Source organism: Bison bison, unplaced genomic scaffold (assembly GCF_000754665.1).
Source record: "Bison bison bison isolate TAMUID 2011002044 unplaced genomic scaffold, Bison_UMD1.0 scf7180017864182, whole genome shotgun sequence".
NCBI lineage: Eukaryota > Metazoa > Chordata > Mammalia > Artiodactyla > Bovidae > Bison > Bison bison.
The window spans coordinates 475,644-502,282 of NW_011494754.1; the positions used below are offsets into that span (position 1 = coordinate 475,644).

Here is a 26,639-nt window from a genome sequence, read left to right on the forward strand (position 1 = left end):
CTGTTGCACCATAAGCCTGTAGTGATGTGGCGGCGGTGTGGTGTGGGGGAAGCATTCTCTAGTCAGGTGATCGGGTCTCGTCCGCTGGTGAGCCTAGGCTTCTGGACTGTGAACTTCACGAGAGTTTCTCGGGTTTTTCCTCAGGAGTTGTGTATTTCCCTTCCCCCAAGTCACTTAGGCTCTGATACCCAGCAGGTGAGGTTCTGGTTAACTAGTTTCCCCTGCGGACAGGCTTTTAAGAAGAGCAAAGTACTCTGGGATATTTCAAAATGGCCCCCTTTCCCTATGCTGGAAGCAGGAGAGGACTTTTCTCCCATGTTTTCTGAGGGAATCGAGTTGGGCTCCTGGAGGTAAAGCTCACAGTATTACTGGGTCCCTGTGGAGTTTTAACTCTCAGATTTGTCTGCATGGAGCCTCCAGTAATTGTCAATTACAGTTCGGCTTCCTGCCCCGCGCAAGGTGCCCCGAGGTAACGCTTTATTTTTGCCTGTCTCTCTAATCATGGGGGCCGTGGTTTGCTATGTGTTCTCTCCTCTGTTATGGTTGGAGTTGTGGAGTTTTGTCTAGGTTTTTGCTTGTTTGAATGGGGCCGCAGCTTCCAAGCGCTTTACGTGGGGAAACCGGAGACCACCCCCAACTCCCCCACCATCCCAGTTAAAGGGGAGAGCTGCCTGAATAGTCGTAAGAAAAAAGACTAAGGTTGTGTGTGGGAGGGAAGAGGGTGGTGGAGAAAAATACGTAAATTGAGTATATATTACGTTTCAGGTAGTTACATAATGTGTGTCTTTAGTCCTGACAAAACGCAAATGCTGTGTTTTACAGCTAGACAGTCCCCTTCCTTTTTCTGATAAGCAGACGCTCTACTGTGAAACATTCAGGGTTGTTAAGAAAGGTCAAACTGTACCAGCAGCAGCGGACCACCTAGTCAAGGGATCAGCAAACTTCTGTAAAGAACATGAAAAGATGTTCAACACCACTAATTATGAGGGAAATGCACATCAAAACCACAGTTAGATATCTTCGCACACTTGTTAGAAGGCCTTCTATCTATTAAAAGGACACGAAATATCAAATATTGGAGAGAGAACGTGGAGAAAAGGGAACTTTCGTACACTATTGTTAGGGAAACCATGCACTTCTGATTGGGACTTGAACCCAGATGCCAGGACTCAAACCCAGCCTAAATATAGATTGAGGCTTGAATGTAGGGTCTTTTAATTAGAATCACTCAAACCTGGTGCCTGGACTTACTAAGGCTCCCAGGTTCGCTTGTGTCAGCCCAGAAGGAATTCAGCAAGAGGCAAAGTGACAGGCAAGAAATAGACTTATTAATATAGGACGCTTGTGAAGGGTGCAAGTAGGCATGCCAGGGGGCTCTGCCCCAAGGATTAAGTAGGCTACAATTTTTATAATCAAAGGAAGGTGGGGGAGGAGGCAAAGACCTTCTTTGCCTCATTTTTGCCTCACCTTCCTCATTTTTCAAGTAGAGGTCTGGGTTACATCACTAGCTCATCCTTCGTATAGGGCAGGAGACCCTATGAGTTCAAACTAGGACTGTCATAGCACTTATTCAAATCACCAGAAGGATGGTATCATTTCCTTTTTTTTCATTTAATGACCTGGGAGGTATCTCATGCTTTATAGTTAAGCAGGCCTGCTTTGTTCCACAACTGTTCAGATAGCTTTCCTGAGTGATCATTAATGTACAATGGTCTCCCAAAGTTCCCTAGGTTTCCCTTTCTTACTGTAATCTCCTACTGGGACTTCTACAACTACCTGTATAACTCTATTTTATCTGTATCAGTAGGACTTACAGAAAACAATCTGAAGAGTCCTCAAAAAATTAAGAATAGAATTACCACATAATCCAGCAATTTCACCTCTGGGTATTTAAAGTATATGTATGAAAGTGAAAGTCACTCAGTCATGTCCGACTCTTTGCAACCCCATAGACTATACAGTCCATGGAATTCTCCATGTCAGAATACAGGAGTGGGTAGCCTTTCCCTTCTCCAAGGGATCTTTCCAACCCAGGGATTGAACCCCGGTCTGCTGCATTGCAGATGGATTCTTTACCAACTGAGCCACAAGGGAAACCCAGAAACATCAAAACACTAATTCAAAAAGATACCTGCACCCCAATTTTCACTGCAACATTATTTACAGTAGCCAAGATATGGAAACAATCTAAGTGACCATCAATGGATGAATAGCTTAAAAAGGTGGGGTACATATACATAATGGAATACTATTCAACCATGAAAAAGAATGAAATCCTGCCATTTGTGACAACTTGGATGGATCTTGAGAGCATTATGCTAAATGAATGTCAAAGACAAATACCATTTGATTTCACCCATATGTGGAATCTTAAAGGATTAAAAAAAACAAAACTCATAGATACAGAAATCAGAGTGGGCAGAAATGAGCGAAGGGGTCAACTGTATGGTGATGGATGGTAACTAGACTTATGATAATTTTGTAGTGTATAGATGTAGAATTATAATACTGTACACCTGTAACATACATAAATATTATATACACATGCCAGATGGAACATATTTTTGGCTTTGCAGGACCTTCTGTCTCTGCCATAACTACTGGCACAGCATGAAAACAATAAACAATCTAAGTGAATGAGCATGACCTGATGGGGCCCACGTGGGGCTAGATTTGGCCCAGGTTTGTAGTTTGTTCACTCCTGATCCTTGACCTGACCAGTTGACATGCCCTGCCCCTCTGGCCACTGTGACTGACTCAGGGATAGTATGTGATCCAAGCCAGACCAACCAGAATATTCCCTGGACATTTCTGTTGAAGCAACTAGAAAAGTTGGCCCTGCAGTTATGAAGATGTGGATCTGGAGCTGCCAAAGGCCACCTTGGCATGACAAAGGTTCTGGCTGAGAAATGGAGGGGAGAAAGAGGAATGAGAGAATTACTGGTGTCTCTAGAGTCCTACTGCAGGGTTCAGATCTTCCTTTATGGTTTATAGTTCTGTAAATACAGAATAGTGCCCACCATGTTCTGGAAGCTAGGATGAGTCTGGTTTTGGTCTTACTCTGAAACCCCTTTCTTCCTGGCTAGTTAAAACTTCTCTGGCATTCTTGGGAAAGGATCCCTGCCCTTTCCCATCATTGCAGCGTGACTCCAGGGCACGGGTGCATGTGCGCACACATGTGGAAGGTGTTTGTCATTTGGTCTTCATCCCTTTGTCCACTCTTATGTGGTCTGCAGGGCTGCCAAGGCCTGCTGCTTCCCAGACCCTTCTCTGCCATACTTGAGACACAGGGAGCCTCAATGTGACATGTGACAGTCTCCCCTCCAAGCTCTTGCTGAAGATGGGTCCAGTTCAGCTGCCCTAGGAGCCAAAGGCCTTTTTACCTTATTCCAGCAAAGGGAAAACTTGTTGTTGGAAGTGGGAAGATCAGCTTGCCTCCTGCTTCTCCAAGATTCTTTTTCCCCCTCAATCCTCTTCTCCTTTCTGCATTTCCACAGACTTTATTGAATTCTTAGGCTTTTGGAAGCGAACCCCCCACCCCCACCCTAGACTTGCCAGCTAAGACAGTCAACCTCCCCTGAGGCTATGGGGGATAGCGAGCTAGTTGTGCATGTGTACTCAGTCGCTTCAGTTGTGTCCAAACTAGGATCCCATGGACTGTAACCCACCAGGCCCCACTGTCCTTGGGATTCTCCAGGCAAGTACGCTGGAGCAGCTTGCCATTTCCTCCTTCAGGGGATCTTACCAACCCAGGGATCAAACCCGCATCTCTTACGTCTCCTGCATTGGCAGCAGGTACTTTATCAGTAGCGCCACCTGGAAAGCCCAGAGTTGTTTACCTGTTGATAAGTGGCAGGGATGCTTCCCCTGAATTAAAACTTCAAAACAGTCATCTGGCACCATAGGCATAACAAGCCGCATTGGAGCCTGAGGCAAAAGTCAGTGTTACTGGTTTTGCCTTTAACATTTTAGTATGTTTTTTCTTCGTGGGGTTTTGTGTATTATGACTTTAAAAAAAAAAACACATTGTATTAAAAATAGTATTTTACTACAGAATTTTTTCTATTTTTACAGTTCCCTAGTATTTTTCTCCCAAGAGTAGTACCTCATGTGCTCTATCCTAGTCCCAACTCTGGCTTGCAGAGACTGCTCCCCAAATGATCACCATAATTATCTTCTGGATGAGAGGAAAGAAGGGCTGAATCTTTGTGACAAAGCTCACTTGAGCCTTGGGTCAAGGCCAGAAGGACAGGAAACCCCATGCTTGCAACAGCAACGAAAATTCTAATACATTCTAATAGGTAAATGTGGTCTGTGTTTTGTAAATGAATTCATATCCTGCTCTTTTACTTACTAGCTTAGAGACATCAGGCAATTTAATTATCCTCTCTGAGCCCAAATATTCTAATTTGTAAAATAGAAAAATAACCTTCCAGTCTGTTCTCTGTTCAGAAATCAGTTCCAACTTAAGCAAATTGGTCAGCTGTTTCAGCTGCTTCCAACCAAGAGTCAGGCCAGGTTAGCCCTAGATTCCTTGGACTGTTATTAGATGCAGGCCTAGTGGGGAACCTGGGAAGATTTGTTTCAAATTTAGGAATAAGGGATCAGGTTTAAAAGAAAAGAGAATTAAATGCAGGCAGGATGAGTGTGGTGACTGTGTTGGGGAGGGGGAAAGAGCCCTCCTCAACCCCTCTTGAGTTCTTGTGTCTGGACCAGCAATAAACTGACACAAGTTAGGTTAACAGGAGAAAAACACATTTTCATTCATGCACAGGAAGTTCTCATGGAAATAGGAGCTAAAAAGTGGCCAAAGCAAGCAGCTTCTTAATTTTTTAGACAAAGAAACAATAAATGGAATCAACAGGACAAAGAAACTAGGTTTGGGTTGTAAATTATAAGGAATGTAAGCAAAGTTTGTAAATTAAAGTAGTAACAAGGTTTGTTTATAGGGGCTCTTCACCCTGAATTCTAGAGATAAGGATGTCCTACCTTCAGATGCAGGGTGGGCACCTTCCATGTGAAAGATGCATTTCCTCCTCTCAGGAAGACAGGAGGGTCAAGTGTTCCTCTTGCATTGCCTTTTTCTGAAGTAACTTTAATTCAAAGTAATCAGTATGCCACTGAGACAGATTTGGGGATGACCCACCCTGAGGCCCAACAACTACACAGTTACATAATCATGACTTACAGCATGAATGTGTGATGTATGGACCCACAAGTGTATACTGCATAACTAAAAGGGATTCTGCATAAGCAATTTGTGGAGCAGGGATGAGACGAAGGAATGACAGACTTTGGTGTTTTGTTTTTTTTTTTAATATAGTCATTTTACAGTGTGTTAATTTCAGGTATACAGCTTAGTGATTTTTTTTTTTTTTTGCAGATCACATTCCATTATAGGTGTTATATTGAGTATAATACCCTGTGCTATATACAGTATAACCTTGTAACTTATCTATTTTATGTATAGTAGTTTACATCTGTTACTAATTTGTCCCTTTTCCCTTTGGTAACCATAAGGTTATTTTATATGTCTGTGAATCTGTTTCTGTATACAGATTCATTGGTGTTATTCTTTAGATTTCACATATAAAAGAGATAATATATGGTGTTTGTCTTTCTCGTTCTGATTTGCTGCGCTTAGTATAATAATCTCTAAGTCCATCTATGTTGTTGCAAATGGCATTATTTCGTTCATTTTTGTGACTGAGTAATATTCCAGTGTGTGTGTACCACATATTTTTTTATCCATTCATCTGTCAATTGACATTTAGATTGTTTCCATGTCTTGGCCACTGGAAAAGTGCTAGTATGAACATCAGAGTGTGTATATCTTTTTGAAATATAGTTTTGTGTGAGTATATGCCCAGAAGTAGGATTGCTGGATCATATAGCAACTCCTTCAGTTTTTTGAGGAACTTCTATACTATTTTCCATAGTGGCTGTACCAATTTACATTCCCATCAACAGTATAGGAGGGTTCCTTTTTCTCCACACCCTGTCCAGCATTTGTTATTTATAGACTTTTTAACTATGGCCATTCTGACTGGTGTAAGGTGGTAACCTCGTAGTTTTAATTTGCATTTCTCTAATGTTGACCACCTGTTCGTGTGTTTATTGGCCATCTGTATGTCGTCTTTGGAGAAACGTTGGGTTAGGTCTTCTGTCCAATTTTGGATTGGATTGTTGGGTTTTCTTGTTGTATGAGCTGTTTTGAAAATTAAGTTCTAAGTTTTCTTTTCATTTTGTTGTTTCCGTTGCTATGCAAAAGCTTGAAGTTTGATTAGATCCCATTTGTTAATTTTTGCTTTTATTTCTATTGCCTTGAAAGACTGACCTAAGAAAATGTTGGTATAATTCATGTCAGAATGTTTTGCTTTGGTTTTCTTCTAGGAGTTTTATGGTGTCTTGTTTAATATTTAGATCCTTAAGCCATTTTGAGTTTATTTTTGTGTGTGATGTTAGGGTGTGTTCTAACTTCACTGATTTACATACAGCTGTTCAACTTTCCCACCACCGCTTGCTGAAGAGACCGTCTTCCCCATTGTATATTCTTGCCTCCTTTTTCAAGGATTAATTTGTCCATTGGTCTGTGGGTTTATTCCTGGATGCTTTATTTTATTCCATTGGCCTGTATGTCTGTTTTTGTGCCAGTGCCATTCTCTTGATTACTGTAGACTCATTGTCTGACATTTGGGAGGGTTGTGCCTCCTGCTTTGTTCTTTTTTCCTCAGGATTGCTTTAGCAATTCTGGGTCTTTTATTGTTTCATATAAATTTTAGTATGTGTCCTATTTCTGTGAAAAATGCCTTGGTAATTTAGTAGGGACCACACTAAATCTGTAGATTACTTTGGATAGTAATGACCATTTTAACAATATTCTTAGAATCCAAGAGCATGGGCTATCTTTCAATTTCTTTGAATCAACTTTAATTTCCTTAATGTTTTATAGTTCTCAGTATTTGTCTTTCACCTCCTTGATCAGGTATATTTGTAAGTATTTTTGGTGCAATTTTAAAAGGGATTGTTTGTTTATATTCCCTTTCTGATATTTCTTTTTTTTTTTTAATTTTTATTTAATTAGTTGTTAGTGTAAAGAAATGCAACTGATTTCTGTATGTTAATCTTGTATCTACCACATCTTCTTAAGCCAGTTGTCTGTTGATGGCCACTTGGGTAGCTTCCATGTTTGGCTCTTGTAAATAGTGCATTAAAGATTGTTTTAAACTCTCTTACTTAAGATGGTGATGAAACAAACCTCCCCCTTTCCTCCTCCCTGTTACTGTCTCACCTACCTAACGTTTTTGCAAAGCATCAGTTTATAAAATGTTTTCATGTACAGTAGTTCAGTCAGTCACACAGTGTTTTCACAAATCATGTGAGGTACATAGTCTTATTACTATTTATTATTTCCATTTAACAGGTGAGGAGGTTGAGGCTCAAAGAGGTTGGGCGTGAGTATCCATAGATATGCATGAATACACATGGAACATAGCTGAGATTTTAGCCAGCTTTCTTGATACCAAGTTCAGTTACTTTTGTCCTCATCTGTGTAGGTTTGTTTTTTTGTTTTGTTTTCTATTTCTTTACGCACGTCCTTTCGGATCTCAAGTATCCTAGCACTTTCTTCACATTGGACGCATTTGTTTGGTCCCGATGCCCTGCACTTGTCCTTCTGTATAACATACACACAGGCCCTATGCAGCCATTTAGCTCATAAAAACAACTTTAAACTTTGATCATCCTTCCAGGCAATAGTTGCTAGCAAGTGATTTTAAATGATAATAGCTGTAATTAAAATACAAAATGAAAGCATTTGCTTACTCTTCCATGATAGTAGATGTTTCCATGATGTTGACTGCTTTGTTAACTTGTAAGCTATTGTTTTCTTTAATAATGGTATTTTATCATTCTACAAACAACCATAAGCAAGGGATGGAGGAGAGACACACAGATATCAAAACAACATGTTTGCTTTTATTTTGTTAAGTACTTTTTTATTTCCTCTTGAATTTTTTTTTTTAGGCAAGTGAGGGAACTAGAAAATTGTTTTCTAATTCTATCTTGGCAGGAGTCAAAACTGGTAAGGATTTCTCCTGACATACCCTAGGTTCCTCAAGCTTTTTAGAACTGTTAGATTAAATGAGAATATTTACCCAGCTCACTTCCCTGGTGGCTCAGATGGTAAAGTGTCTGCTTACAATGCGGGAGACCTGGGTTCGATCCCTGGGTCGGGAAGATCCTCTGGAGAAGGAAATGGCAACCCACTCCAGGACTCTTGCCTGGAAAATCCCATGGATATAAGCGTCTGGTAGGCTACAGTCCGTGGGGTCGCAGAGTCGGACACGACTGAACAACTTCACCTTACCTTTCCTTTAGAATATTGCAACATTAGAACCATGTCATGAGATTGTCTCCCTTAAAAATGTACCCATCTGATTAATTTTGAGTAATAGTTCAACTCATATTCACTTACCCTAATGTGAAATGAGTCAGGTTTGGCAAAACAGTCGCAGGGAAATTAGACCAGAGGGAAGAGGAGAGAGTAGGAGACTGGGGTCTGATCCAGAATCACATGTCTACCAGCCTCCTTCCCAGCTAATAACTTGCTGTGGGCTCCTGGCCAAGACACAGTCTCTTTAGACTTAAGGACTATATTAATATAAATAGTTGTGTAAAACAACTTAACCTACATATTCACAAGGATATTGGGAAGGAAAATAAGAAACCAATATCTGCTTTTCATTCAGTGGGGAAGCATAATCGGTATTCTTACTAAAGAAATATGGGGGAATTGGTGGTATTAATAATATTAGATTTTTTAATGTACTTGATTTTTTTTTTCCTTCACTTTTCAACATAGCAGGCTAAATTCTCTTTTAAACTCAGGCTATGGTAAAAAGCCAGAACCATTCAAATCTACTGCAGCTAGCAGTGGGCCAGTTTAAAGAGGAGAGAGTAACAGGAGCACATTGTAAATAAATGGGGCCTGGTGATGTGAAAGGGAGCCCGTGGGGCAAATGCTGCGTAAAAACTTTGAACCAGGTCTTCCTTACTCAGGGGTTATGGTAGGTAGGTCACAAAAATGGCTTCAGTTCTTCTCCTCTTAAATCTATGCCCTTGCCAGGTAATTTTGTAGTTCTCTCTTCCTCTTGGTCCTACTCTTTGATTCTGAGCTTTGCTTTGGTCAGTGAAATGTTACCAAATACCACTCAATAGGAAGCTTGAACAGTGCCTGCCCACTCATATTTCTGCAGTTACCATGAGGATAGTATGGCCAAACTAGCCTCCTAAGAATGAGACTCACAGAGCTGAGCTGAGTTGCCCAAGCTAAGGCCAGCCTCCACCAGCCAGCCAACCCCGAGATATCTGAGCAGCCTAGCCAAGCAAGATCAGCTGATCTTATTGTTATCCTACTGAGATTTGGTGGTTATTTCAAAGGAAATGTTAATTGACACAGTCTCTATTCTCCCAAGTTTTCTACCTGGACTCAAACCTAGTGGTCCTGGTGACAGGGAAAACTAACTTGGGAGTTTATCCAAAATACCGATTAGGAGTAGTGGAAATTCAGCTAGGGGTTTATAATCCAGCCAGGAGGGTTCTCAATGGAATTCTTTCCCATGTGACTAGTTGAGTGTTGACCACTTTTCTGTTTTCTCAGCCACAGGATGGAAGTAGAAATTGGAATGTTGTTCCTTCTTTCCTGTTCCCTTTTCATTTCTGAGACTTTCTTTTCTAAAGAGCTGAAACACAGAAACACAGACAGGAAACTAGAGAAGGCCGTCATTCATGCTGCTTGTTAGAAACGTCAAGATGCACCCGTGTCCCCAAAAATCATTTCCACTGGCCTGGGTTTCAGAAAAGAATCCACCTGGCAATGCAGAAAACGCAAGAAACACACCTTAGATACCTCAGTCAGGAAGATCACTGGTGGGTAGGAAATGGCAACCCACTCCAGTATTCTTGCCTGGAAAATGCCATGGACAGAGGAGCCTAGCTGGCTACAGTCCATGATGTCACAAAGAGTCAGAGACGACTCAGCACAGCACCACCACCCACTCCTTTGAGAGACAGCACCATTCTCAAATAACAGGAAGGGATTATGGTGCTATTATGCTCACTAAAACGCAATTCATTAAGTTATCAATTTTGCAACATGGTTGTTATCAAGTATGTGTTACAGCTAGAAGGAACCTGAGGTATCTGTTAGTTTGGTCTTTCATTATAGAAGAAGCAAAATCCTAGAAAAGTTATGTGACTTTGTTCAAAATAAAATAACCTAAGCTGAAACTCCTTCAGGATTTCAGACCTCAGGTTCAATGCCTCTCTACCATGCTGCTGTGTTTCAGACAGCAGCTCCCAGCCCTTCAGAGGAGAAGAACCCATACACATCAGATGGGCTTTCTGGGTACTACCAGATGTCACTGAATTAAAATTAAGCAGCCTTGTGGCCCACGCCATGCATGATTTATTCAGGGAAACACCAATCTGATAACCAGAAAAAGAAAACCTAAATTATTATTGAACTATCTCAGTAAACATCAAAGGGAGATTCCATTATTAAAATCCAGTGGCCTGTCTTCCTCCCTTCATAACTCTCACATGTAGCCGCCAGTCTCTCTTCCCTCTTTTGTAAACCCCCAAGCTCTGCCTCAAGTCCAGCTCACACAGCTGCTCATTTATTCCCTACTCTCCTCTTTGGATCCGTCCTTCTCCGAACAACTCCAGCCCTTTCCAACGTAAACCAGTTGAAATTCTCGACTTCTGCAGTTCTGTCTCTATCCTGTTTCTGCCTAAAAGACTTGGGAATCTAGTGGGCAAAATAAAATTCTCGTCCGTGGGTGGGAGTGAGAGAGAAGCTATCTGCACACCAGGATGTAAGACCAGGGAGCAGGACTTTGTGTCTTTGATCCTGCTATATACTGATTGCCTAGAAGAATGCTAGTATGTTGTATTAATTAAATGCGTAAATATTTGCTAAATAAAAGAGATGTCACATGCAAGGAAACCTCCAGGAGGTATGAAAGAACAAAGACTATCCAATTTTGTTGTCACTCATGTGGATACCATGGCAGCAAAGTGGCTGGTGTCAGGGAGAGGATCTTATAATCTGGGAAAGCACGTTGTGCCAAAGACATTAATCCTGTTGTCCAAGTAATAAAGTACTGAGTTAGCCAAAAAGTTTTTTCAGTTTTTTTTTTTCTTTTTAGATGTTATGGAAAAATTCAAACAAATATTTTGGCCAACCCAATAAAATTAAGCATAAAGGATCATATTTTCATCACATGAGGTTTTCTTGGTAATAGGTGAACACAGGATGGCAGACAAGCCACTGCTGTTGCCCCTCCTTTTACAGTGAGTGAAAAGTGAAAGTCGCACCGTCATATCTGACTCTCTGCGATCCCATGGACTGTAGCCAGCCTGGCTCCTTTGTCCATGGAATTCTCCAGGCAAGGATACTGGAATGGGTTGCCATTCTCTTCTCCAGGAGATATTCCCAACCCAGGAATCGAACCTGGGTCTCCTACACTGCGAGCAGATTCTTTACCAGCTGAGCCACTAGGGAAGCCAGTGGGTATGGAAAGAAAAAGACATTCCCTCTACTGTAATCTGGAGTGCAAAATAAATGGAGTTTATCATTTCATGGTCTAACAAATTAATGATCACAGTTATTAAAGAATGCAAAATACAAGCTATAATTCTCTGAAAATGACTTCCCTATGAAAATGACCACCTCAGTTCTGTTGCAATATCATCTTCAATTTCTATGTAAGATAAGTTGAGAAAATGTTTAAAAATAATTAGATTCCAGGAAGGCCAATTAGACAAATGCTAATACTATTTAAAGAGGATAATAATGGATAGTTTTGTGACAAGACACAGTACCGGGTGGGGGAAAATCAGAGGAATGCCATGCAGTGTGCTTCAACACTGCCCAGCTTTCTTACATCACCACTGTCAATCTCCACAGAGAGCTGGGAGTATTTCCTAGCAACGTGACATAATGGACTAGAGTCACAACAGATCCTTCTCTTTTGTCTAAAAAATGTCTCTAAAAGAAAAAAAAGAAAAAAAAAAAATGTCTCTAGATGACCGAGTGTTCCTTCTAAATGGTTGAATCATCGATCTCTGCTTTGGAAATATTTCCTAATTCATTCCAGCCTACCTTTAGTCATTTCCTGTTTATGCCCTCCATGATCTGAAATATCTTTGTACAGTTTTTAAAGTTGTAAAAGACTTATTGGAGAAAAAAAATAGTTAACTTTGTTCTCTACTGTCAGGAAAGTATGAAGAATAAACAATGGAAAAACTTTTTAACCACAAAGGCATTTTCTGAAATGATTAGGTAATAAGCTTACTTGGAAATGCTCCCTTGTCTTTGGCATCCAGACTTGCTAATTTAAAAAAAAAAAAAATCTGCTTACAATAATAACTTAGTAAATATTCTTCTCATTTTCTCAGCTAGCTTTTGAGGTTTTTCATTTTAATCTTTATATTTGACAGTTTTGCTAGAAGGTGTCTGATGTGAGTTTATTTTTATTTACTAGATTTAGCGTTGATTGTGTATTCCTATCCTGAGGACTCAAGTCTGTTTTCATGTCTGAAAACTCACCCATTATCTCTTCAGGTTTTATTCATCCATCATTCCTTCTATTCTTTTTGTCTGGAATTACTGTTAGACGTGTTGTGGACTCAATATAGCTACTATCTTTCTTCTTTTACATATTTGTTATCTCAGTAAGTCTCTATGTGACTTTCTGTGTGAATTATCTGCTCTATTTCTATTCACTAATTACTTCCAACTGTGATCAGTCAAAAATTATTTCTTGCATAGATATTGTCTCAGTGATTATACTTTAGGCAAAGCTGGTCATCAGGTACAAACTTCCAGTTATATAAAAAGTCCTGGAGATGAGTATACAATAGGGTGACTATAGTTAATAATATTGTATTGTGTATTTAATACCAGCTGTTGGTATCAAGCGGTGAGACCAACTCTTACCTTCAATCCCTTTTAATGCCTGATGTTAACCCTCTTGCCTTAGAATCAGGAGCTTGGCAAGACCTCAGGCTCTGTGTTATCTTACAGGAAGATTGCTGTGCTTGTGAGCATTATTTTTAGAAGTCTTTTTTTTTTATTATTATTGCTTGCTGGGACACTGCTATGTATTTGGAATGGTGGCCTGGGAAGGGATGTGCTCAAAGCCTGAACATACAGCATCATTTTCATAGAAAGTCAGCATGACTGTTGTACAGACAAGTAAATTGATGTGTAGAGAGACTAGGGGATCTTTTCCTGGCAACAGACAGAATTAGAACTAAATGCCAGGCTACATGTAGTCTGGCTCTACATACAGGCTCTTCGCATTACACAGTGATACTTTAAGTTTCTGATCAGTCCTGGTGTCAACCAAAACAAACAATCAGTAGTCAATCTAAGAAAAAAATGGAAAATTTTATTCAAGCCAAACCCAGGAGACAGTCTCTCTGAGAGCTCTGAGAACTCTTCTGAAGAGATGAAGGGGGAGGCCAGTACATATGTGATTTTAGCAAAGGGTACATGCAGTCAAGAACTCATCTTAGAAGATTTTACTATTTTTGAGAAACAGATACCTTAGTTAATGAACAGTATTAGTGCTTTTCTAAGTATGGGAAGATGCAAGAAACTGGGGTCACAAGTCTGAGAATACCTACCTCAGGGCCAGTTCTGTCAGTCTTCCCAGAGCACAAAGTATCTCATCCTGATCTTTGCCCTGAAGTCCTTTCAAGGTGTATTATGTCAGTGACCGCATGGCTGATGACTTGATTCTTACAGAACTAGATAATGGGTAACATTATTTTACAATCTCCTCCAGCCTTTCTGTCTTAATTTCAGACAAAATTTGGGAGGCATTTTGTGGTAACTTTGTCCCATGGGGCTAAGAATGCTCATTCCCAAATTAGGCGAGGATTTCCTTGATAGGTCACTCATGTGCTGTTACTGGACAGCACACGAGTCCAGTAACAGCACACGAGTTAAAGTAGCCAAAAGTCTCTGGACCACCTGTCTTTCTAGCCTGTTCTGGTCCAGGAAATGTTTCCTTTTTGTTGCTTCTTCCCATATCTAGAGTTATAACATTACAGCCATTGATCTTATAGAGCTGGATATTTGATCATTTCACATCACCAAATCATTCATTTTATCTGAGGCTCAGCCATGTGTTTAGTAATGTAAGAAACAGTCTTGTAAAATAAGCAGAATGCAGGTAACGTAGCCAGTAGCATTAATAAGCTCATAAGTATTTATGCTAAGAACTTACCCTAGGTGTGGTGCAGTGTATTGCCTGGCTATCTGACCAGTCTGTTATGCACTAATCGCAATTTTTAAGGGAAATATTACATTGGCTGCACCTACAGGGCGAGTGGTGAGTCATCATGACCCCCTATATGATAGAGAAAGAATGTTGTCTTCTAAGGAGTTGCATGACTGGCATCAGAAGGAGAAAACTTGATCTTTATGCTTGAGCGTGTGTTTCTGCCCCTGGGGAGTCTGATTAACACATACTGTGGATTCATAATACACATGAAAAGGAAGGAGAAGGCCCAGAAGGGCAGAGAAAAATTTTATGTCTGAATTTTCCTTGTCTTGCCTTAAACTGTGAATTTCTATTTCGTTACTTGGCATTGTACTAAGATGTATGTGTGTGTGTGCTATGGTAGGGTATGGCCAGCTTTCGGAAGATATCTAAAACAAGGTTTTCTGAACTTGAAAGGAGCTTATCACTTCATTGGAAATTACAAAACCTGATGTCTAAAACAACTGCAGAAGAATTAGAGTCAAATTATGGAGTATTGGTTAAATAATGATAGAAATTGAGAGAAATTGGTGGACAATTTGGGAAAATTGACACGAGCAGATTTTTAAAGAAAGGATAGATTTTAGCTAGTGAAGGGAAAGAGATATGAGGTAGGAGGAAGAGACTAGAGACCAGACAGAGGTAAAGAAGAGGGAATAGCCAGCTGTAGGCACCTCAGCAGAGAAGGGAGTGGGCAATGGAGAGCAGAGCCCACCCTCAGGGAAAGGAGCCCACCCAGAGGCGCTGAGACTTCCTAGATACGTGGAGAGGGAACATTCACAGTTGCAATTATTAGTTCTTCTAACCCTGGAGGGAAAAAAGAGAGAGGATCCATGATGGAATAAAAACAGATTTTATCTGTCATGTTGATTGATTTGACAGTTAGAAACTTAATTATCCTAAAAGTCTGAGACTCATATATGTTTATCTGAATAAAGCAGAAATACGCTGACTATTGCTATTTCTAAATCTTACAAGCCTTCAGAACTTACACACAATCAAGAGGCAGTCAAGCAGTCAAAAAACAACTTTTTAAAAGCCTGTGTACTGGAACTAGGGCCTCTGAAGCTGTTTGTTTGTTTGTTTTTAAATAGCAACTCTTAAATGAGTTCAGTAAGAAAGTCTGTTATTTGTGCAACTATTAAGTTCATTCAAACTGCTGGATTTTATAGGATTTTTGGCTTAATTGATCAGATACTGTAATGTTAGGACAAAGTATAGCTAGTTACCCACACCAGTTTTACTGAAATTTTATAGAAATTGAAATCTATCACTCAACCTTTTATTTTAGGTGACATTATGTAGTAAGTTGGAGAAGGAAATGGCAACCCACTCCAGTACTCTTGCCTGGAAAATCCCATGGATGGAAGAGCCTAGTAGGCTACAGTCCATGGGGGTCACAAAAAGTCAGACACGACTGAGCGACTTTACCGTACCTTCACCCTTATATAGTAAATATAATTGAATTCTTTTTCACTTTAATATCATGTAGACAATACAAGCAAAATAGAATGTAATAGATAGCCAAAAGATTATAAAATCTATATATCTATATATAATGTATATAATTTTTATTTTTTTGAGGAACGACTATACTGTTTTCCAGAGTAGTAAACCAATTTACATTTCTACCAACACTGCACAAGAGTTCCCTTTTCTCCACATCCTTACACTTACCTTTGTTTTTTTGATAAGGGGCATTCTAATAGGCATGAGGTGATATCTTATTGTAGTGTCGATTTGCATTTCCCTGATTAGTAATGTTTAATTACTTTTAAATTAAAATAATGTTTGCACCTTTTAACATACCTGTTGATCATTTGTATGTCTTCTTTGAAAAGAATATCTATGCATATCCTCTTTATTTTTTAACCACACTGTTTTTGCTACTGAGTTGTAGGAATTTCTTATATATTTTGGATATTAACCCCTTGTTAGATGATTTGCTTATTTTGATCAGATACTGCAATGTTAGGACAACATAAAGCTAGTTACCCACACCAGTTTTACTGAAATTTTATAGAAATTGAAATCTATCACTCAACCTTTTATTTTAGGTGACATTATGTAGTAAATTGGAGAAGGAAATGGCAACCCACTCCAGTACTCTTGCCTGGAAAATCCCATGGATGGAAGATTTATTTATTTTGCCGTGTAGAAGCTTTTTAGTTTGATTTAAATCAGTGGTTCCACTTACTGATTTTTGCTTCTCTTGCTTGTGCCTTTGGTGTCATATCCCACCCCCCACCACCAAAAAAAAAATTGTTGCCAAGACAAATGTCAAGGAGCTTCCGCTCTTATTTTTTTCGAGGAGTTTTATTGTTTCAGCTTTTACATTTGAATCTTTAATCCATATGAAGTTAATTTTTGTGAGTGGCATAAGATAGAGATCTGGCTTCATTCTTCTACATGTGCTTATCCAGTTTCCCCAACACCATTTATTGAAGAGACTATTCTTTCTCTTGAGTATTCTTGGCTCCCATGTCAAATATTAGTTGACCATGTATGTGAGGGTTTCTTTCTGGCCACTCCGTTCTATTCCATTGGTCTGTATATCTGTTGTGTATGCCATACCTAACATTCTTATTACTGTAGCTTTGTAGTAACAGTTTGAAATCTGGAAGTGTGATATCTTCAGGTTTGGTCTTCTTTCTTAGGAGTGCTTTAGCTGTTTGAGATCTTTTATGGTTCTGTACAAATTTTAAGATTGCTTTCTCTATTTATATGGAAAATGCTGTTGGAATTTTGGTATGGATTGCATTGAATTTATAGATGGCTCTGGGTAGTATGGGCATTTTAACAGTGTTCTTCCAAATGATAAACATGGTATATCTTTCCATTTATTTGTGACTTTTTCAATTTCTTTCATCAGAGTGTTAGTTTTCAGCGTACGGATCTTTTATTTCCTTGGTTAAATTTATTCCTTAGTATTTTGTTATTTTTGATGCTATTGTAAATGCAATTGCTTTTTTTGTTTTTCATATATTTTGTTGTTCGTATATAGAAATACTATATGCTACAGCATTCTTCTGCATTTTAATTTTGTATACTGCACCCTTATTGAATTCATTTATTCTAACAGTTTTTTGGTGAAATCTTTAGGATTTTCTGTATATAAGATCATATCATTACCAAACAGAGACAATTTTAACTTCTTCCTTTCTGATTTGGAGTGAATAAACATATTTGGCATGGAGCTCAGTTCTCAGGGGTTCCATCATACCTTTCCCAAACTTAATCCCCAATGTTTTTATATTTGGAGATTGGGCTTTGGGGAGGTGATTAGGTCACAGGGCAGAGTCCTCATAAATGTGATTAGTTCCCTTGTAAAAGAGACTACAGAGAGCTTCATTGCTCCTTTCATTGTTGGAGGAACTGTGAAAAAGAAATGTTGTTGTTTAAGCCACCCGCTCAATAGTATTTTTGTTACAGTAGCCAGAGTGGACTGAGATAACTATCTACTAATGAACAGGTATGTGTGCTAAGTCAGTTCAGTCGTGTCTGACTCTTTAAGACTCTGTGGACTGTAGCCTGCCAGACTCCTCTGTCCTTGGGATTCTCCAAACAAGAATACTGGAGCGGGTTGCCATGCCCTCTTCCAGGGGATCTTCCCAACCCAGGGATCGAACCAATTCTCTTACATCTCTTGCATTGGCAGGTGGGTTCTTTACCACTAGCGCCACCTGGGAAGCCCCATTAATGAACACACCAGCACAATGTCCTATAGAACATGTGACTCAAACTTACTGAAAATGTCTTTGAGTGAACTCACTCCTTAAGTGGCGCAAACACCCCTTTCTTGAACTTTAAGATCTCTACCAGTCCTTTCTTTGAATGCTGGGAAAGAAACCTACGGTTTTTGAATCTAAGGTTATGATTGGGCAGGAAGTCTGGGAGCTTCTGATAGAATCTCAATGCACTCAATGAATCTTAGCAAGTTACCCTTAAAAGAATAAGCTTCTCTTCCCCATTCACTTCCACCTCAGTCATCTCTAGAGAGTCACTGAGGACCCTAAGCTAAGAATTTATACAGCCACAGTTACAGCAGTGAACCTCAAAGGTGGTCTTCATGCAGATAAAAGAGAAAGTTATTAATTAAATGAATAATGGTCAGCTTCAGGTCCAATTTTTTTTTTCCCATTTTGTGGATTGAGATCATCTCAACCCTTGAAATGTTTGTTCTTTGAAGGATGTCAGGTACACAGTTACTCAACATTTGGACAATGAGAAGTCTGTCTGCTTGGCTTGCCCTGTGCTGTTTCTTGAACGCTGTTTACGCTCCCATGAAGAATTAATCCACACTGAGTGATCCAGACTTGGAGAAATGTCCTGCTGGGGGATATAGTGGACCCCGCAGTGAGACCAAACCTCTGGGGAGGGGCCAAGGTTTCCTGAAAGGTACATGAAAACTGACCACACATGCATGTGTGTATATGTATACACACAACACATCTTTATCCATTCCTTGTCAATGGGCATTGAGGTTGTTTCCATGTCTTGGCTGTTGTGAATAGTGCTGCTGTGAACATTAGGGTGCATGTATCTTTTTGAATTATAGTTTTGTCCGAACATATTCCCAGGTGTGGGAGCTGGATCATATGGCAATTCTATTTTTAGTTTTCTAAGAAACCTCTATACTATTTTCCATAGTGGCTGTACCAACTTACGTTCCCACCAGCAGTGTAGGAGGGTTCCCTTTTCTCTGCACCCTCTCCCACATTTGTTTGTCGGTTTTAATTATGGCCATTCTGGATTGGTGTGAGGCAGTACCTCATTGTAGTTTTAATTTTCATGTCTCTAATAATTAGTGACATTGAGCATCTTTTCATGTGCCTACTGGCCATCTATTTGTCTTCTTTGGAGAAATGTCTGTCAAGGTCCTCTGTCCATTTTTTGATTGGGTGTTGGGGTTTTCTGTTGTTGAGTTGTTTGAGCTGTTTGTGTATTTTGGAGATAAAGCCCTCTTCTGTCGCATCATTTAAAAATTGGCCATTACTCACTCCCTGAATCCCCACCTCTGAGATGTACAAGCACAGACACGTTGTTTAGCTTCTATTTGCCTCAGTTTTTTCATCTCTGAGGTGGGTGTCATGATTGTATCTACCTCACAGGGTTTGGTGAGGACTGAATTATTTAAGGTAGAGAACACACCCAGAAGTTCTTGGCACATAGAAAGCACTTGATGAGTAATAATTACTGATACTAATTATCTGTATGTTGGAGATAAGAGACACCTAAGAGAAAGGGAACCAGGTTGGGACCAATGTGTACCAGTGAGGGGAATCTCTTGAGTGGTAGAATTTCTTGGGTTATGATCAGCATGCTATTCTGTAATTTTTCTGAATTACCTATAACACTTCATTAAAGCTGAAACTCCTGCAAGGTCTGTTATAAGTTAGGGATGTTATGGAAAATAAAGTGTCAGGACAATCAAGGAATCACTCTCTGCCTCTGCCACAAGACAGAATGGCTCCCTCTCAGGGGGACTGAGTCAGAGTTCCAGGAGTGAAGGGCAGAGGGTTTGGTCCATGGGGGAGCCAACAGCCTCCAGAGAGATCCTCGATAGTTACAGGCACAGGAGAAGTCCTCAGGCATTCCAGATTTGCTAGAGGAAACTGTTGGAAAGAGGATGGTTGGAGTGGGTAACAGATGCTTGGGTTACCTGGAAAAGATTTTCTCCAAATTTCTTGTGTTCCCACCTGCCTGGCCATGTGAGTTCACAAAGCATTTAAGAGCGAAACCTAGCCCAGGACGAGTGTTCAGGTCTTCCTCACGCAGTGAGATGGGGGTGATTATGGGCAAATCCTACTGTTGACTGGAACTCATTTGGGCGCCTGAGAACAATGGAAGGACTGGTGGTGTGGCTCCCATCAGGATCTTCTCCCCTCCCCCACCCCAAGTTAGAGAACTGTTCCTCCAGCCAGCCATCAGGTAGAACCTTGCAATGGTCACAACACAATAAGTTATTTCTGCACCTTTGTTTCCAGCTGCAGATTTATTTCCACTTCAGAATCTATTTGTAGAAGTCACGAGACTGCCACAGGTGCCTCACACTGTTGAGTAGAAAGCCCACAGGAAGAGGACAAACGGAGGGACTCAGCTGCCCCCACCTCCTCAGACAGGCAGAGGACAAGCCAGGCAGACCCTGGAGGTCAGCTGAGTCCTTAGGGGGACAGGAAAGGCCAGGGTCAAGGGGAAAATAACACAAACCCTGCGTGGGGGGCTTCCAGTAAAGGCAGGGAAACACCATGCCATTCAAACGAAGACCCTCCTCCAGTCCCTCTCCTTGCCTAAGAACACCACATCATTTGTTAGAAAGTTTGCCTACTGTCCCCAATAGCAAAGAACAGATAGAATTTTACCAGCAGGAGCTCAGAAACATGCTAAGAACAAAAGGTGAAGTGATCTGGGGATTAGGGGTTGATTTTCAGCCCAAGACACAAAGCCAGCTCAGACTTCTGAATTTTTCCATCCTTGTTCACATCGCAGTGGCGCAAAAGAATCTCCCGAAACTTATCAAGGTCCACCCCTCTGATGCTGGGCTGAGGACGACAAAAAATAACATGTCAGTAAGCAAGTCAGTGGCGGTCCCACCCTTTCATGCCACCCTGCCCCCACTCTATGTCTACTAAACTTAGGGGACACCCAGCCTTCTGGGAGCGCCTCCCTGAAGACAGGCCTCCAGGAAGGATTCCATCTCTTCATCCCACCAAATACTGCCAAGGACTAGTTTTCTGCCACCAGGTTCAATTCTCATCCTGTTTCTTCAGGTCAGAGAATGTCTGTTCCCTCATCACTTCTCTGCGGTTTGTACGGAAAACCTGCCTTTTTTACAACCACAATAAAGATATTTTGCCTTAGAGCAGAGTATTGTCACCAAAATTCTGTCTCACTACAATGATGAGAGAAGGCGCATTTATTAACTCCCTGCGGAGATACTGAAATCTCCCTCTAGTTTTTAAAAGGGTAACAATGAATTAAAATCTAAAGAATTATGTTGTTGAGCCAGATAGACCCCATCGGATTTATTCCAAGGAATATTTCAGGGGTTAAGAAGGAATTGTGATGCAGGTCAGCTAGGAAAATGTTCTAAACTCAAAGGCCTGCAAAAGTGAACAACAGTGGATGGAACTCAATGATTCTTCCCAGATTATTTAACCCTCACAATAACTTTGGGAGGTAAATGATTACTCCTTGTTTACAGATTAGAACACAGAAGCTCAGAAAGAACTGAGACATCTTGCCATGCCAGAAGTTGCAGGAACATTTTTGATCCCAAGTCTTTTGTCTCCAATTAAGTACTCATTTCACCAGTTCTCACTGTTCTCATGGGGAATGGCTGGCCTAATGAAAGCCATATGAATGGTGATGAATCTAAATTTAAAAGTCAGCGTCTGAAGAGAATGGAAAAACCAACTAATCAGATTTCCAAACCCTTTGATATTCAAACCCTTCAATTAGTGGACTAGTTATGAGTAAAGAGTTCGCAGGGTTTGATTTCAGGAACTCGCAGAAACATTTCCCATCACCTAACCTCACCCCTAGGTTAAGCTCTAGGAAACCTGCAATAGGAAACAAAACCTTTCATTCTACAACTAGACAGCCATGTTAAGACAAGCCAATCTGCACTGTCCCACAGGGTAAATGACTGACACCAAATCCACCCTGATAGAAGGTTTTAACAGAGAGAAGGGGAAATAACAGCAAGAACTGGGAGCCAGATGGCAGAGAGCAAGAAGAAAAAACACCAGAGTAGGGCAGGATTCTGGGAGAATCAGGAGGGGAAAATTGGGGGCCAGAAGCTAAACTTGATGGACTTCACTTCTCTGCCAATAATCTCTTGAGTGATTGGATGAAGAGGCTAAGGCATAACCCATTGTCTGTAGGTTCTCTTTGTTGGGTATAGCTCCCTGGGTGTCAGTGCCAAGCAGGTGTAGAAGTGGCCCCAGGGAATGTGGCCTAGAAGTTCTGAAAACAGCAAGCTACCCTGTGTCACTCCATATTAAAGGCTCATTTGCTGCACAGTTACAAGGCAAGGGTGTTTGGTCTTCAGTATCCTCAAACCACTTTGGCTACAACCCTTTCTGCAGCAAGTGACACCCTGTCTCAGGATCCTTTTAGCACTCTTTTGAAAAGACTCAGGTGGTAGTCATTTACATATTAGCAAAAATTAATTTGCTAAGATATTTATGCAATAACCAGGCTATTCTAAGTGCTTTTTCCCTCCTTAACGTGTTGCCTGAAAAAGAATTATTCCTCTAAATGAGTTGGAATATTTTTGAATGTGTGGAAGTATGTGTTGGGGAGGCACTTGTGGGTATGAATGTGGGTGTATGCAAAGGAAATTTCTTTGGACCTTTTGAGTTGTGTTTTTAATGTTTGATAACTTACTAGGAGTCAGGAGAACTGAATGACACTGCTCAGAAATGCTTGAATCACAGAAGACAAATCATTTGAAACCACTGAGGGCCTCTATTTTAATAACAAGTTGCCAATATAAGTGCACGCAGTTTCCCCTTCTAAGGTCTCTATGTGTCCCCTCTTGCCAGCCATCTTCTTGTGAACAACAGAAAAGCAGATGGTGTATCTAGCAGGGAAGAGAATAAACTGTTGAGACCTAGGGGCAGGACCTCTCATCGTCTCCAGGTAGATACCTTGGTCATCTCTGGCGTCCCTTTTATATGGCTTCTAACATTATTGTTCACATGTCTACTTCTTGGTGGGTGCTTAGAATCTTCAGTGTCTTGCCTTCCCACTTTCTAGTTTAGGATGTAGATTGTTTTGTTGGTGTTGATTGTCTTGCTGTGCTAAGTGAGCTATGCTGCTGCTGCTAAGTCACTTCAGTCGTGTCCGACTCTGTGCGACCCCATAGACAGCAGCCCACCAGGCTCCCCCGTCCCTGGGATTCTCCAGGCAAGAACACTGGAGTGGGTTGCCATTTCCTTCTCCAGTGCATGAAGGTGAAAAGAGAAAGTGAAGTCGCTCAGTTGTGTCTGACTCTTAGCGACCCCATGGACTGCAACCTACCAGGCTCCTCAGCCCATGGGATTTTCCAGGCAAGAGTACTGGAGTGGGGTGCCATTGCCTATAGTCTTTTAAAAAATCTTGTGCATAAATTATGGTGTCTGCTCCCTCAGGGACTTGCTGTCTCAACACATTGATGGAGAACAGGCTTGGGAACCGTTTTCCAGAAGTTAAAGAAAAGGGTGATCTGGTAAATAATCTTTTTAATACAAATTCAACCTATGTGTCATACATGACTGTACAAGAATTAAAAAGCTATAAAATAAGTGTGCTCAAGTCATGTCCAACTCTTTATGACCCCATGAACTGTAGCCTGCCAGGCTCCTCTGTCCATGGGATTTTCCAGGCAAGAATACGGGAATGGGTTGCCATTTCAGGATTATTGTAAACATTAGGGATTCTGTCCAGAATTTATGTTTAGAAGTTGAGCCAGCCCCCTGCTGACTCCATGGCATGTTTTGAAAATTGCTTTTAAAATAAGTTATTGGCTTAAAACAGATATTGGCTTAATTGCCTTGTGGCCCTTTCTTATAAAATGAAAATAAAGAAAATCCACAGGAGATGGCTCTAGCTAATGAAGCTGAGAAATATCAGATCTCAATGGTCTCAGTGTCAGGGTCTCAATGACCCAATGGTCATATTTGACTACATCTTTCAAATTGTGTGGTGAATATTTTTTTAAGCAACATGGAAGACTAGAAAGGTCCAATAAAGATAGGCTCCTTCAATCATCTGGCTTCAGGGGAGAACATTAGTAACTAATTACTGTGTACATACTTTGTAGCTCAAGAGATCAGCTCCTATAAACTGCTTTTGTATTACAGACCACAATCTGACCCAGTCCTTAGAAACCAGCTATCTCAGGTTGTCTGGTACTAACATGGAGAAGTTCCAATAGCCTCACAGAAATAGAGTGGCAAGGACAGAAATGATGGGGAGACTCTGATTTCCCATAGGGGCAATATGAGTCCATTAAAAAGTGAGACAGACTTCTGCTTCCACCTCAGATTTTTAGATGGTCTCAAATTTTTTCCTTCAATTTTCTCTAGAGAATTACCTTCTCTGCTCTGTTGCTGGTTTAGGTTTTACTTCCGTGGTCTCACATTAACCTTTGGAAGCCATTGCCAAACCCAGAGACGGCTGAAAGACAATTGAAAGAGTCTGTAAGGATCTGAAGCCTCTGGGCTCAACAGGCAATTAGGGGCAGTGGCTCCACTAGAGAGGAGGCCACACAGCTCTGGAAAACAGGTTCCCAATCCCATTTATTCTAGCAAAAGCAAATTAAAACTCCAGTTAGACAAGGCCTTCTGCTGTGCAGCTTTAATGTCCCATAAAAAACTGCTCACTTTCTATGACAGAAATCATTCTGGTGTTACATAGATAATGAGTGAAATGGGATTTTTCCCTTAGCAATCAGCATATAAAAGGCAACACCACACCAACACCCAGCAACTGTTCTGACTGTGCGAACACTGGTGAAATCTCCGACAGGAGCAACATGTGAAGGGCACAAAGGAGGGGCAAGGGGCCAGTTGAGTAGGATTAATAAGAGTTAGGAGTTATCCTCATTAGACCTCAGAAATAAAAATAAAAGGTCTCATCCATACCTGCTTAACTACAATATGTAAACTGTCTGGAGATTTATGCTGAAATCAGTATCTGGGCATTTTTCCACTGCAAAACCCCACAATTCTAATCAGATGTTTAAGAAGGTCTGAGACTCCAAAAACAGTTAATAATTGTTGCTACTCTAATTTATTGCCATCTAGGCCAATCAAGAAATGATCCTTGTGTCCTATACAAACCTCAAAAGCAATCCCTAAGGATATTATGCCTAAGGTCACAAAGAGTCAGACACAACTGGGTAACTGAACTGAAGGATATGAAACTACTAAATTCAGTGGCTACACAGTCCCATAGAAAAACACCGACGTAAGAATTGAAAATATCTGGATTTTTCCTGGATCATGCAGCTAGTCAATACAGTTCATCAGGATCTCAGAGGAGATTACTTTTTCAAACATTGTTTACCCTACATGGAACAGCTCTGAGATGTAGATATGATCTAAAGTACATAAATCCCAACCACTGCAATGCCTGCCTAAATAAAATAGCCATCTTAGGCTAGGTGTTAGAGCAGCCTGCTGCAGGGTTGGGGGCACTGAGTGCAGCGATGCGTGCATGGGACCTTTTGAAGGAGGTTGCCATTATCTTCATGACCTCCACCATAGTTTGGTCTCAGGTCAAACAACAGGAGGCAACACAACCCTGCCCATCAACAGAAAAGTGAATTAATGATTGACTAAGCATGGCCCTGCCCTTCAGAACAAGACCCAGTTTCCCCCATAGTTAGTCTCTCCCATCAGGAAGCTTCCATAAGCCTTTCCTTATCCAACAGAGGGCAGACAGAATGAAAACCACAATCACAGAAAACTAATCAACTGATTACATGAACCACAGCCTTGTCTAACTCAATGAAACTATGAGCCATGCTCTGTAGGGCCACCCAAGACGGACGGGTCATGGTGGAGAGTTCTGACAAAACGTGGTCCACTGAAGAAGGGAATGGCAAACCACTTCAGTATTCTTGCCTTGAGAACCCCATGAACAGTATGAAAGGGCAAAAAGATAGGACACTGAAAAATGAACTCCACAGGTAGGTAGGTGCCCAATATGCTGCTGGAGAAGAGTGGAGAAATAACTCCAGAAAGAATGAAGAGGTGGAGCCAAAGAGAAAGCAACGCCCAGTTGTGGATGTGACTGATGATGGAAGTAAAGTCCCATGCTATAAAGAACAATATGGCATAGGAACCTGGAATGTTAGGTCCATGAATCAAGGGAAATTGGAAATGGTCAAACAGGAGCAGTCCCCTGGTGTTTAAAAAAAAAAAAAGGTGGGGGGCGGGGGGAGAAAATCCCAAGTATGGAATTTATTATAGGAAATTAAATGTTTTAGTTACTCTAGTAACCAAGTCCATAGGAGGAAGACTTTCTGTAATCAAAAAATAAAACAGCAAGGTGCTCCTTTGGTAAAATGGATGACTCTCAAATGATGCTAACAAGAAGCTCCTATGGGGGCTTCACTTAATTGGAACTACAAATGATCTCAAGAGAGGAGAGATTTGTTGGGTTTCACAAAGCTTAAGGGCTTCCCAGGTGGTGCTAGTGGTAAAGAATCTGCCTGCCAGTGCAGGAGACATAAGAGACACAGGTTTAATCCCTGGATCAGGAACATCCCCTAGAGAAGAGCATGGCAACCCACTCCAGTATTCTTGCCAG

The 26,639-nt window shown here is 40.8% G+C and overlaps 2 protein-coding genes across 14 annotated transcripts in view; one reads left to right on the top strand and one right to left on the bottom strand.

Moving 5' to 3' along the window:
* The window catches only part of SLC17A1 (solute carrier family 17 (organic anion transporter), member 1), a 240,445-nt gene that overhangs the window by 140,715 nt on the left and 73,091 nt on the right, over nucleotides 1–26,639 (top strand). The window lies entirely within an intron of this gene.
* The window catches only part of SCGN (secretagogin, EF-hand calcium binding protein), a 53,476-nt gene continuing 47,136 nt past the window's right edge, over nucleotides 20,300–26,639 (bottom strand). Inside the window, exon 11 of the mRNA XM_010843460.1 lies at nucleotides 20,300–20,878. Coding sequence (XP_010841762.1) covers nucleotides 20,750–20,878 — 129 coding nt within the window. The 3' untranslated portion in view covers nucleotides 20,300–20,749. The remainder of the gene's footprint in view (nucleotides 20,879–26,639) is intronic.